Source organism: Paramormyrops kingsleyae, chromosome 25, assembly GCF_048594095.1.
Source record: "Paramormyrops kingsleyae isolate MSU_618 chromosome 25, PKINGS_0.4, whole genome shotgun sequence".
Lineage (NCBI taxonomy): Eukaryota > Metazoa > Chordata > Actinopteri > Osteoglossiformes > Mormyridae > Paramormyrops > Paramormyrops kingsleyae.
In genome coordinates, this window is record NC_132821.1 from 20,043,591 (window position 1) to 20,056,780 (window position 13,190).

Below are 13,190 nucleotides of genomic sequence, written 5' to 3' on the forward strand. Positions count from 1 at the left end.
CATAGTGTCCAGGCCAGTTTATTAAGTCCTGCTGTTCCTTAAACAGACACTCAGAATTGAGGGCATTGAAGTGGCAGGCACATGTTCACTGGGAACACCAAGAGGCCTCATCCTCCTCGACCTTTCAGCAGCATTCGACACCATCAATCACAAGTCTCTTGTCTACCCTTGAGTCTTGGAATCCAGGGCTCAGCATGGCAATGGTTTGTTTCCTACCTAGAAGGTCAGTCATATCAAGCGATATGGAAGGGATCCACAGCTACCCCATATTAACTCTCCAGAGGCTGAATTCCTGGTCCTCTTCTGTTCTTCCTCTATACTGGATCTCTTGGTGAGTTAATATCCTCACATGGGCTCTATCACTGCTATGGAGACGGCACCCAGCTTATCCTTCCTTACCTCCCTCAGACACTCAAGTCTCCACTCAGATCTCTGCATGTGTGGCAGACATCTCATCATGGATTACAGCTCATCAGCTGAAACTCAACCCCAGCAAAACTGAACTGCTATTCATCCCAGCTGATCCATCCCCACACCAGGATCTTGCGATCTCCCATGGCAACTCTCTGATTTGTCCTTTGGTCACCACCTGTAACCTTGGGGTTACAATGGACAATCATCTGTTCTTTTCCTCTCACATTGCTAATCTTTCCTGCTCATGTTGATTTCTCCTCAACATCAGAAGGGTTCATCAATTCTCTGTATATGGGCCAACCAGGTACTTTTTCAATTTCCTGTCATCTCAAGACTAGACTACTGCAACTCACTCTGGATAAGGGCGTCTGCCAAATGCCGTAAATGTAAATGTAAGAGGCATGTCAGTGAGCTTTTTCAAAGTTTATTTGCATGATTGCATGTCCCTTGTTACACCTGTCGCATCCCCCGCCATGGTCAGAGTATACAGAGATGATCAGGAAGAGGGAGACCGAGAGAAGCCTGAAGACAGCCATTATTCATCTCGTGATCACAAAGTAAATTAAGCAGAAATAAGGGGACGGGGCCCAACACACAAACGCAGAGGAGTGTGAATGGGACAAGGGCAGTTCACTGAAATGGGATGCTGGGAACGACGAGGGGATAGAATGACGGTGACTTCAGGGAATGTTACACTCCTTCACTGCTCCATTGTTTGATTAAAAAAAAAAAAAAACCTGAAAGGCTGACAGCAAATTTGAACTAAAGGAGAATCAAAAATAACCTTCCCAAGTGTATTACTGTTATTATTACACTCATTAATACTACTAATTTATATTTACACAAATATTTGCAATATTTTTCTTCTTCTGTTCTTGGTTTCTTGATTCTTAAGTACACTTGAAAATAAAATGTTTCGTTTTCAGAACAAACTCACAAACCCTCAACCAGAACTAGTCCCATCTTCCCACGATTTCTGGCTGCCCATCAGAACAGAGACACGCACACACAGACACACACACAAATGGAAAGCATTTGTGACAGATAGTGTTTTCTACACTTACATGCACACACGCACGCACGCACACACACGCGTCCATCCAGCTGTCGGTGCCTGGTGCCAAGGCGCTGTTAAGTGTTTTTGCTGACTGGACACTCGCCTGTACCAAAGGAGGCCAGCAGGAGGCAAAAAAACGTCCATTAGCAGCGTAAATCTAATCTAATCCAAAGCACAACAAAATGTCGAGGTGGGAGGGAACTGTCAATCATTTACATTTAAAAAGCCCCAGCTGGCCGTTTCCTTACAGTTACTACCTAGTGACAGCAAGCCATCTCCATAGGAACACTGCATCTCTCTAAGCTCCCAGGCTGATACGGAGAAGCCCAGCAGTGATAAACAGACTGCATTTCTCTCCAGATTCCAGGCGGGCAGAAAGGGTGTCAGCCTTCAGATGCAGCGGACAAAAGTAAAACAAACTCAATAAAAACTACAAATCATTGACATACAATGTGTATGAAGACTGCAGTAGAAGTGAGATCCTACAGGGGCTGAAAAGGGGTGGGGAGTGCACCCCCATGATTAATACTCAAACCATCACTAACACCACCCACATGAAGGGGCCCATCCTTAACCCTAATGTAACCCTGCACACAAGGGGGCCACCCCCCACCCCTAAGCTAACCCCACCCATGCGAGTGACACACACACACACACACACACACACACACACACACACACACACACAGCAGAGAGGTGACAAAGGGTAAAGCTTGGCAGTCTCACATTAACAGTGACTGCTTCAAAGTCACGTCCAAAGGTAAATACCTGCTATTTAATAATGACACTAGAGCTGCCGGAGGGGGTGGGGGGGGTAGACACTATACCAGGGGGTCGCTAACATGTACACAGAGTCAGCTTGCTCCCTCAAGCAGAAGAACCAAAAGCAGAGGCAATGAGCTGCAGCTTGGCTGGGGCAGTGGAGGTGGGGGGGTGGGGTGGGGATCATCATGGTTAAGGATTCCTTGGCCTGCTGGCCCTCTGTCGCCTGGCGGTGGGCTTAGAAGATGTCGGGGCAGGTCCCCCAGCTGCCCTGCTCTTTGGCCTCCCAGTAACCACCCTGGTAGATATGGGTGACTTCTCCCGTGTTGGGGTCCTCCGTGCGCTCAAACCACTGCGCCTTGTAGTTGTCCTGGTGGGTGCCTGAAAAACAGTAGAGGACTCGGTGAATTAGAGGGGCAGCACTTTTTTGTTAGAATTTCCAGCCGGAAAGCAGGTAGTGGCACACAGCTGCTAACTCGGGGGGGGGCACAGGAGCAGAGAAAGGCTAACTGGGGGGGGCGGGCAGACAGAGCCATAAGCCAACTGGAGAACACCATCAAAAGGGGAGGAGGAAAGAGGGAGGAGGGCAGGAGCCACGTAGAGTCTCCACAGCGCCCCCTGGAGAAGCGGTTGGGAGGAGAGCAGCACAAAACTGTGACAGTGGCAGACAAATCGAGGATCAAATGAATGAGGGGAAAGGAGCAGAGGAGCCACCCCACTGGCGCAGGACCCAGCGGACGCAACACGTACTGCAGGCCAGACACACACCCCACACATGCTGGAGGAGGAGGAGGCATGGCAGCAACAAGGAGGAGAGATACTTGCTTTTCAGAGGTGAGTCAGTAATGGAGTCCTCAATGACAGCTTTGCGGGAGAGAGAGACAGAGACGGGGTGAACATGGGAGCCGGGGAAGCCCACCCCACCCTCCACCCCACCCTCATCAGGCCCAGATTCAGCCTCTGACCCACCAGGGAGCAGTCGCACTCACTTCCCTGAAAGCTAAATCCTGTCCCTCCAGTGCCCCCTCCCCTCACAGTCCTCGATGAGGCCCGACACCCGCGCGGCCTCCAGCTCCTCCCCCCCCCCCCCACCCCCCACTGCCCCCTCCCCTCACCGTCCTCGGTGGGTCCCGCCACCCGCGCCGCCTCCCGCTCCCGCTCGCGCCGCACGCTGCGCTGCTTCTCCTCCAGTCGCTGCTTCTCCGCGTTGGCCTCTTCCCAGCGGCCCTGCTCCATGAGCCGCTGATCGGGCCGCCGCCGGCTGTCCGTGGGGGCCATGCCCTCTTCCGGCTCATTCAGCGTCAGTGCCAGAGATGAGAAGTAGTACATGGTCTCTGCCCCCTCCCTGCCAATCACAGCACAGGCCATGGAGGGGAGAGGCACACAGACACAGACACAGCCAGTGAGCAGGACACTCAGACAGACACAGACCCTGTTCACACCTGGTATTAACATGCGTCCTGGGTGATCCCATCACAAGTGGACAGCGCTAATTACAGGTGTGATTGGGTTAAGGACGCATCGAGATCCGATCACTCAAACCACATTCGGAGGTGGTCTGAGACGCATATGGTCGCATTTTTATAGCAGTGTGAACGCAAAAGTGTCCCTGGCCGCATTGAAGGACCGCCTACTCAGCTGACGACTTAGTGTGGGCGTAAGTATGTACGTACTCAATAAACAAGCCAGTGGTATTTGACGTGATTTATGTCGTGAATAATTTCTACAACACTAAGGAAATAAGTTTGAATCTAGTTGAGTTGGTTTAATATCATACTGTTGTGACCCATTTGCATGGAAACATTGTGAAAAGTGTGCATCATTAATATTCAGTGGAAATTAGGGAAAACTAAATTGCGTAATAAGTGATTTATTAAAGATGTTTCGGAATTTGCACAGATCATATTTATTGCGAACTTCGATTAAACTTCCTTATTTATGTCTAAACTGCTTTAATATTGGTGAACTGTGCCGGTAAAAACAGATGCATGTAAAATTAAAACGTCTAGGTAAGAATTCACGTTCAATACCCCATATAACAGAATCTCTAAGCACCTCATGATTCAATGCATTTATTATTCATAGGGTCATGTTGTAATGATAAAATAATTATCGATGCATCTAGATGCATGTTTTTTTTCTATCCAGAACTTTTCCCCTCACTGTGTGACTACATGGAACTTTCAAAGCAAGGTTTTTGTAATGATCCATAAGGAATTTAAGCGCTGCACTTCAGTTACTTTTGAGTTCCGTCAACATTACGTTATCGATTAACATTTAGAAAATCGATTCTTAACATTTGTGAATCGATTCAGAATCATCGCGATGCTTATTACAATCGATACTTTCTCCCACCCCTACATTATAGGTGGTTTGGTTACCCTGAAATGTGCAAATAGCTTTTGATTTCTTCTTCTCCTACGTTTTGCATACGGAAGTGATTTCCGTGCTTAGTTAAATAAGTTGGGGGAGAGTGAGATCTGATTAAAAGTGGTCAGTCGAGACGCATGCAAAGACACATGTTGATGCCAGGTGTGAACGGATGTATTTAGCGCTGCACACTTGTGATTGGATCACCAGAAAAGGGCAACAGACAGCCACAGACACTCACGGAAGTGGGTTCTTCTTCCAGAGCTCCCGTGCCCGCAGCGTCTGGTACACGGTCTTCTGTTTGCCGTCGGTCCCATTCTCGCCGCCACCTCCTCGGCTGCTCTGCATCACGCGGGACACCTCCATCTTCTCATCCCATGTGCCTGACAGCACGAAGTGCACCTTGCCATCCTTGTCACTCACCACGCCTGTGACCTGCAGTGCCAGCATGTCACTGTTACCGTCATGCCCGAGACGTTTTCCCTGGATTTAACTGTAAGGGAGGCTGGGACCGGACTCTCGACAGAGCTACCGACCTTCCGGGCCACGTCCCTGGAGAAGTAGCTGTAAGGGGCAAACTTGAGGTGGCAGTGGTCTCCAGTGCGGTGATTCACCACGTCGATCTCGCCGGACTAGGAAGGAGATTCAGCACACTAGCACACGCAGGATTGGAGTAGGACTGCCACGATTAGCTGACGCTGTCAATGACGCCAACACTGAAAATGCGTCGGCATCAATATTTTCTAAATCATCGTATCGTTTTAATGAAATCACCTTTTCGATTTCTAAAACACTAATTCAATATACCACATTTCTCTCTTCAAAATCACTACATATTTATGGGAGTGGTTCAAATGATCACAACAAAAAAGGTGGTTTGTACACTGCAAAGTTTTGATGGTATACCACAGCGACACTAACGCCATGCACAAGCAGCTGAAGAGGAAACAGACAGGCGCTATTCTGGATGATGGACTGCCAGAGTAGGCAAAACCACATAATTCCTAATAACTTTCCCCACTGTACTTGCTAAATATACCCATTACTAAAGCCATAAAGTTGTCTGCCTGCTACCTTAGAATTTCCATTCAATAGGGGTTTGGGAAAATGCTCAGGCTAGAATCTGGGCTTACTGACGGTGCAAGTGTGTGATCGTGTGTGATCGTGCGTGTTGGCCTTGTAGTGACCAGTGTTATCAAGCTAAAACTGAAACAAAACTAAATTAAAAATATATATTTGTTAACCAAAATAAAAATGAAAATCATATTTACCAAAAAGACGTCGGACTTTAAGTTGCCACGCTATCGACGTCTTTTTACCTTGTAATGTCACATTATCTATTAACATGCTGTGGTTGCAGAGCTGTCCATTCCTTCACCGCCATTTGAGTGCTTATTGCTTCCATGATTTACCAAAACAGTCGATTCAATAAGCATAAGGATACGGCGAATTTTATTTTTCGGCCATCACAATATGCCTCTCATTAATATTTAAAGTTTACTAATCAGCTTATCAAATTGTGGGTGTAAGTAACATCCACATGGTACCGAATTGCCAGCATCTTACCTAAAGTCATGCAATGACAGTTTGTTGTTGTCAAAATAAAATGAACTTAAATGAAAACAGTCAATTTGATTTATAGGAGGATAATTAGGTGATAGAAAAATAGTCATTAGTGGCAGCCCTGGATTGGAGGTGTTGGGGGAAGAGGGTGTGTGAGTGTGGGGGGTGTCAAAGCGCTCTCACCTGGTCGATCCACAGCTTCCCCACGATGATGTTATGCACGGTTGTGGTGACCTTCTTCCAGGAGTAGTGATTGTTACTCTTTTCAAATATACAGTGGATAGTTCCTGCAGCAAAGAGAGTCAGTTAGGGTCAGCCCACACACACACACACACACACACACACACACACACACACACACACACACAGCACCTGGAGATGCCCCAACCCACTCACCTAGGGGCATGATTGAGAGGTATTTCCCCCTGAACTTGCTGGCCAGGGCGATTTCCTGCCTCAGGGTCCATCCTCGCTCAGAGATCACATGATGGGCTGCGGCTGGGGGGTGGTGGCTCACCTGTGGGGGGGAGCAGGAGGGGTAGTTTGTTAAGTTTGTCTAGCTTTCTGCAACACGCTCACCTGCTCGCTCGAGGGAGCCGTGGCATGTGACACGCTCACCTGCTCGCACAAGGACCGGTAGCCACTCTCCTTGACGCGGTCCAGCTCGAAGGTCTCCCCCAAGAGTGGGTTAAAGGGCTTTCCAGTGCGGTGCACGGTGGTCGAATAGGACGAGACGGAGAAGGCTGCCACGTAGCACAGCTGCTCCAGGGGGTTCTGGCATTTGGCCGCCTTGTCCAGCAGGTCAGAGTACTCCAGGTCCTCTGAAAGGCGCTGCAGCATGGACAGCGGCTCGTTGAAGTTCACCTGCAGGGGGTGGCAGAGAGCTTATTTTACGCCATGGACACCCAAAGGACCATGAGGGAGACTGGAGAATGACAGGAATGGGCTTACGGGCATGGGGATCTTGGAGAGCTCCTTGCCAATGCAGTTCTTCATGATGCTCCACAGGTTCAGCGAGTAGTTGGGCTTGTCTGGAATGCGGGTCCGCCTCTTTCGCACTGGTTCCACCTCCTGCGGCTGGGGAGACTCCGGATTGGATGCCAGCGACTGTTCGTCAAGCTGTGAGTGTTACAGTAGAGAGGTTTTGCATTTGATGGTCACATACCCCTATTTAACTGATCTGGAACCCAGGCACGAAACAGTCAGCACCACTACAGATGAATAAAAGTGAGCCATATCACAACCTGCGAGTTAAACAGCGACTAGTTTTCACGTCTTAAATCCGCCCTCCAATGACTGAGTAGAGTCTCCCGCTCTCCACAAAAGGATCACACACATTCCAGCAAGACAAGCCTCCCGACTTGACAACTGAATGCCACAAATATGCATGCCTGCTCGCACGACGACTGCACGCGCACACACACTCACTCACCGACTGCTCATCCATGCCGATCTCGCTGCTGATACCGCTGACATTGCTGCCCGATCTCCTAGGAGACACACACGGTTAAATTTCCCATGCAGCACCGGGTGAGAGCCCACGGCAGATAGGGACCAACCTGTGGTACTTGGGGTCAGCAGGTACGGTGATGAACTCTGGTACATCCTCCATGGCGTCAAAGAATTCATTTTCGTCATCCTCGTCACTCACGTCCCCTTTTCCAGGCACGGACCCTGTTCCAGCCACATGTTATTTTCACACTGACCGTCACCAGCCATGTGGGTCATACTGATGTTGCCAGATGGCGTCAGCTCTGCAGGAGAGCTCAGGGCAGCGAGTGAGCTCAGTGGTGATGTTCTGACAGGAAGCCAGTGGCTGTAGGCCCACCCACCTTTGCTATCTCCAGGGGTGTTGGCCAGCGAGGCAGGCAGCACCGTGGCCCCCCGGAATGCTCTCTCCAGGTGGTTGTGCTGCTTGGCCAGCTGCTCCAGGGTTTCCTCGAGGCGGACGCGCTGCTCCCGCTCTGCCTGCAGGGCCTTCTGCCAGCGCTTACTGTGGGCCTGGGCCAGAGCCAGGAAGTCCCTACAAGCCTGGGGAGCAAGGGAGGAGGAGTAGCGGGGAGAAGGGAGGGAGAGAGGAGGAGGGAGCAAGCAAAAAGGAATGAAGGGAGTGAGCAAAAGAGGAGGCGTGAGGAGGAGAGAGGGAAAGGAGGGAATAAGCAAGAAGGAAAGGAGAGAGTGAGCAAAAGAGGAGGAGTGAGGAGAGAGAAGTGAGGAGGAAGGAGGGACACAGAGAGGAGGAGGAAGATGAAGGAAGAGAGGGAGGGAGCAAGGGAGGAGGAGTGAGGAGAGGGAAGGACGGAGCAAGGGTGTAAGAAGGAGGGAAAGAACAAGGGAAGGAATGAGTAAGAGAGCAAGGAGGAGGAGGAAGGGAGCAAGGAGGAGAACAGGCATCACAGATGCACTCGGACACGGCTAGGAGCACCACCGCTGCTTGGAGACACACTCACATTGATCATGGCGTTAGACGTGATTCGAAACAGCGTGGCTCTCTCCGTCACCTGCCGGATCTTGTCTCCTGCATCTCCCCCCAGACGCACCCCTTCCAGCTCTGACAAGGATCTGAGGAAATACACAAGGGCGTCACACGGCGACCTTCCTCAGAACGAGCAAACACCCGCCGATCGCTGCCAGCAAACGCCCCAGATAAATGAGGGAGCTTATAGCAGTAACATATTTAACAGTCACTGTCATTATCAACCTCTTAAATAGGTCATTACTGAAATAAGGAAGCAGCTGCTGTTTTAGTCCCAAAGTCACAAGACCCCCCTCCCGAACCCCGCGGCTAGGGGGAGGCGGCAGCCCCGTACCTCTGCAGGGCAGAGCCGTGCTTGGCAATGAGATCATTGCAGGTGCTCAGGTCCTCCACCTTGTTCCCCAACGTGCGCAGTGTTGACTGCACCTCCGCGTTACGGGCCCCCCCAGCCTGTCCCGCCGATGGGGGGGACGATGGAGGGCAGTCATCTCCCGAATCATCTGGGATGCCATGGAAGCAGAGCTCATGTGAAAAGAAGCACTTCCTCACTAAGGAACATTTCTGCCCTACCCTACAGGTATGAAGGGGACCCAACTGCAAGATGTTTCCCAAAAGGTGATTTTTCAAGGGTTATTTTGATTAAATGGAATAGTGGTCCAGGCACTATTACCTCACACCTCCACGGTTGGGGTTTCAAATCCCACTCCCTGTAAACTGGCACCTCTAACCCCCATACAGTGTTTTATTGTTACTCCACTGTCTTGTGCGATATACATCCTGTCATCACATTTGCACTGATGTATGGATTCTGCAATGTGCTACCCTTAGCATGTAGCTCCACAGATGTGGGCTGTTTCCACGTAACTTGGACAATGAACCTGATGATATACTGAATGGAGAGCCAGTTCAGACTGTTTAGCGCAGCCATGAGTGGGCACTCTCACCAGACTCGGCCTGCATGCGCACAGCCTTTGCCTTGGCCAGCTCTAAGGCAGTGATCCATCGCTGGCGCTCTACTTCCGAGCTTGCTTTCAGGTGGTATGTCTGCGCACCGCCGTTGGAGATGACGAAGTTGCACGAGTCCTCCACGGCAATGTTGGCCGTGGCCAGGTTGATTGTGCCCCGGCAGGTGTGCCCCATCTCTGCCTGCGTCCTGTTTTGACCAGAATTAAACAAACATTAAAAGCTATGTTCATGAAATGCTTAGCAAGACCTTCCCCAACTACAATACAAATTGTGATAAGAAGTACACTATTAATAGTTACTAATTGGATATTGCTCACCTTGGAGAAATGCACACATGCAACCCATCTGATAAGGGGCTTCACACAGAGCACCAGGCACACAAGGGTGTGAGCATGAGGGTCTGCTTCCTATTTACGTGCAGTGGGGTGACGGTCTGCGTCCTATTTACCTGCAGTGGGGTGACGGTCTGCTTCCTATTTACCTGTAGTAGGACAGTAGGCCGTTGCTCAGGACGAACCATCGCCGCTGGTAGCCCTTTATGTAGTTAGTCCACTTGAAGAGCCAGCCCTTGTACGTGTCCCCGGGTGTCGGCGTGGGTGCCTTGGGCTCCGACATGACGCCAGCCCGCGGCTTCGCAGTTTAGGATGGGGCCTAATCACCTACAAACGGTACAAGCAGAAACATCTTAAGAATCCACAACAGCAGCAAATCACTTATTTTTAATTAAATATTTAGACTCACTGAGTGCCCCGGTTCGTCTTTCGAGGACGCATGAAGACAAACTGCGCGCTAAAGTTTTAATGCCGTTTCGCCAGTGCCGAGGACACCTTCACATTTTAAATAAATAATAATAATTAAAAAAAAACCCTGATATTTTCTATCTACCAGCGGACGGCGGCGCCTTACCGGCGCACCGGTGGGCTGTCGGGCGGCGTTAGCGGACACGAGCCGCTGGCTAGATGTGCATACGTGTACGAAAAGCAGCTCGCCTTCCAGGGACCCGGGCGGCTAGCTAGTCTAACACAACGCTATCATTCTACTAAGGCGCAATCTGCAACTTACATTCCGCACGACACGGTCCAGATTATCCCATAAAATGGACGAGCAGCGTGTCAGGTCGCTTTATGAATAAATAAAACGGAGCGGGGCAGACAGCGAACCGCGGCCTACTGAATTGCTGAGGCCCGGGCGCTTGAGTTCTCCGTCAAGACGGCCACTCCCGTCGGCTGCTACCAAGCCGGCTGCCTCGGTTCTCTCCAAAGCGACCCAATAGTATTTGGACCAAGGACGTACGTTAAAGAGCCGAATGTATGACTTCTCTGTCCGTGTCAGCCGATCCCCGGTCCGGTCCCGAACCCGTACCAGTTTCGACCCCCTGGATCCGCCAGCGCTGCTTTACACTAAGACAGCTTCACGCATTAGATCCCCCGTCAGTGCACCCTGCCTATTCTTCGAAAGAGCTCCTTAAGTTACAAAACTGACTCTTGAAAAGCATATAACCCAGCCGGCTGTCTCACACGTACATCTAAATCATAAGGGCTTGTACCTCCAGCCGCCTGCGAACCTCCCTCTCCGAAAAGGAAGTCGGCTAGCTTGCAGGCTAACGCGTTAGCCGGGGTCAGCGGGGGCTGCCCGTCGGTCCCAATGAGCGGCTACCGTGTCATGCAGCGAAGACGCTGCTCAACTTTGCGAGCACCTCGTCGGAACAGACAGTTCCTATAACAAATAATATCCCATCCATATTAGAAAGTGAATTTCAAACACGGCTGACTCACGGATTAGGGACGAATAACCGTGGGTGACCTCGCAGTCTTGTTAGGGGGGTGGGTTTGAAAACCTGCTCTACCAGATGAGAAAAATCTGAAAGGGGCGGATTTTTGCACTGCAGCTGAAGCAAAAATATCAAAGCAGAATGGCATTTTCCCTTTGAGGTTTTTATTTTGAGACTGAGTACTCGTTTACTTTCACAGCCTTTTTTTAAACTGAAATCTGGCTCAGAGAAAGTAATACATAAAATCGGCATGTGTGTACATGTGCTGCAAGTGTGTATAGGTCATACACCATATTTTCGCTGTTTTTCCTTAAATTCCAAAGCACTAAAAGTTAATGTTCACACTCAAATGTACCTCCGGGCATCGCAGCATAGGCGCTTAAACAACAACTTTCTCTAAAACTGCAAGTGTGTTTGCGTTCTGCCACTCCATCCACGCACATCGGAGCCAACATTCCGTCGCTCTGAGAAGTTACTACAGAGCATGTATCTGTGCATATTCAGTATTACTGAAGTATTTTTAAAAAATAAAATACGCGACTCCGGTGGGACTCGAACCCACAACCTTTGAATCACATCTCAAGTGCTTGACTAGAAGTCCAATGCGCTATCCATTGCGCCACGGAGCCACCTGTTGATGGAGAAGCGAAAATACTTATATGTCATTACTCAGACTTTACGTCACCGGCGTGTACTTCGTGACGCGGTGTTTTTTAATTTTTTAAATAAACTTTTATTTATGTCCCACAACTTTCGACGAGGGCTTGAAGAGATAGATTAAACAACTTTACAATAAGCACCAGAAGGCTAACACAAAATTACAATGAAAACGGGAAAACACATAGAAAAACAAACGCTTCTAAATACAGAGAAGCACTATGCGAATTCAGAATGTCCAAGATAATTCACAAGCTTTAGAAGTTTTCAATTACTCTTCCTCTTCATGAATTTCAAGGGCAAAACGAAATTTGAAAGGGTGCATCATTCAAAAAAACTTACAGAATAACCAAAAATGTACATCTTCCCAGCGAGCTTACCTGCACTCACATAAAAACAGATATTTCCGTACCCTCCTCCTGCGGCATGTGCACCCGGAAGAATTAATAATTAATAATCTCGAGGTGGAGACTGACGGTGTACTTGACTCATGCCTCTCACATAAGATCTTTGTTTGAAGGAATTGATTTGCCAATTCCCCGGGAGCGGGCATTTCCCCAACCATTTATGTAAAAAAAATGTGAAAATCTGCTCCATCTCCCATGTGTCCAGCAAACTGGTAACTAAATTTGCTGTGTCAAAATTCAAAAAGACCGACACAAGATTCTTTTCTGTAAAAGTAGGCGGGTGTGTGTACGTAGAGGATGTGCTTCCGTAACTGTACAAAAATGGCAGTTGCTGTATACAAAGACGCGCGATCAAATCGCGGCTCGACTACTAATTATCACGAGCGAAACAAAGGATGTCGCTAAAATTAACCGACAGTATCGCAGATTACGCACATACTGTATATACACTATGTGTGAAGAAAAGCACATTACAATTAAATGTGTGATTTGATTAAAGCTTTTAAAAGAATTAGTTACATTCACAGTTCCATTTTAAATATTGGTTTATTAGTAGTAATTAATACAGGGACATGTAAATATAATAAAAATGAAATATAAGAATGCAGAAGTAACTAGAATTATATATTGATTTTAATAAATTAATACAAAAATATAATTTATTGTTAATTCTTTTAAACCAAAAATGTGGAAAAAACCCCACAGAATTGCATAGGAATAAATGTAAATATTTAAACAAATATAAAC

General features: G+C 48.7%; 1 protein-coding gene and 1 non-coding gene across 13 annotated transcripts; both read right to left on the reverse strand.

Annotated features, from left to right (window-relative positions):
• Positions 1–822: 822 nt before the first annotated feature.
• osbp (oxysterol binding protein) lies at positions 823–12,703 on the reverse strand. Of its 12 annotated transcripts, none has more exons than XM_072707216.1 (17): positions 12,427–12,703; positions 10,090–10,267; positions 9,587–9,795; positions 8,977–9,142; positions 8,617–8,728; positions 7,999–8,197; positions 7,726–7,840; positions 7,599–7,656; positions 7,118–7,285; positions 6,785–7,030; positions 6,563–6,683; positions 6,350–6,453; positions 5,140–5,235; positions 4,845–5,038; positions 3,349–3,578; positions 3,059–3,097; positions 823–2,614 (listed from the first exon to the last, which is right to left on the reverse strand). In XM_072707216.1, exons 2-17 carry the CDS (start codon positions 10,221–10,223, stop codon positions 2,472–2,474), a joined length of 2,334 nt encoding a protein of 777 aa, XP_072563317.1. In that variant the 5' UTR covers positions 10,224–10,267; positions 12,427–12,703; the 3' UTR covers positions 823–2,471. The 12 variants fall into 12 exon arrangements, with proteins under 12 accessions (XP_072563317.1, XP_072563316.1, XP_072563319.1 ...); XM_072707215.1 differs by having other exon boundaries at positions 12,417–12,703; XM_072707218.1 differs by lacking the exon at positions 12,427–12,703 and adding an exon at positions 11,945–11,969.
• Positions 11,917–12,008, reverse strand: trnar-ucu (transfer RNA arginine (anticodon UCU)). Its single transcript is given in 2 exon segments — positions 11,917–11,952; positions 11,972–12,008. It is a non-coding gene; the product is annotated as a tRNA-Arg (tRNA).
• Positions 12,704–13,190: the final 487 nt, after the last annotated feature.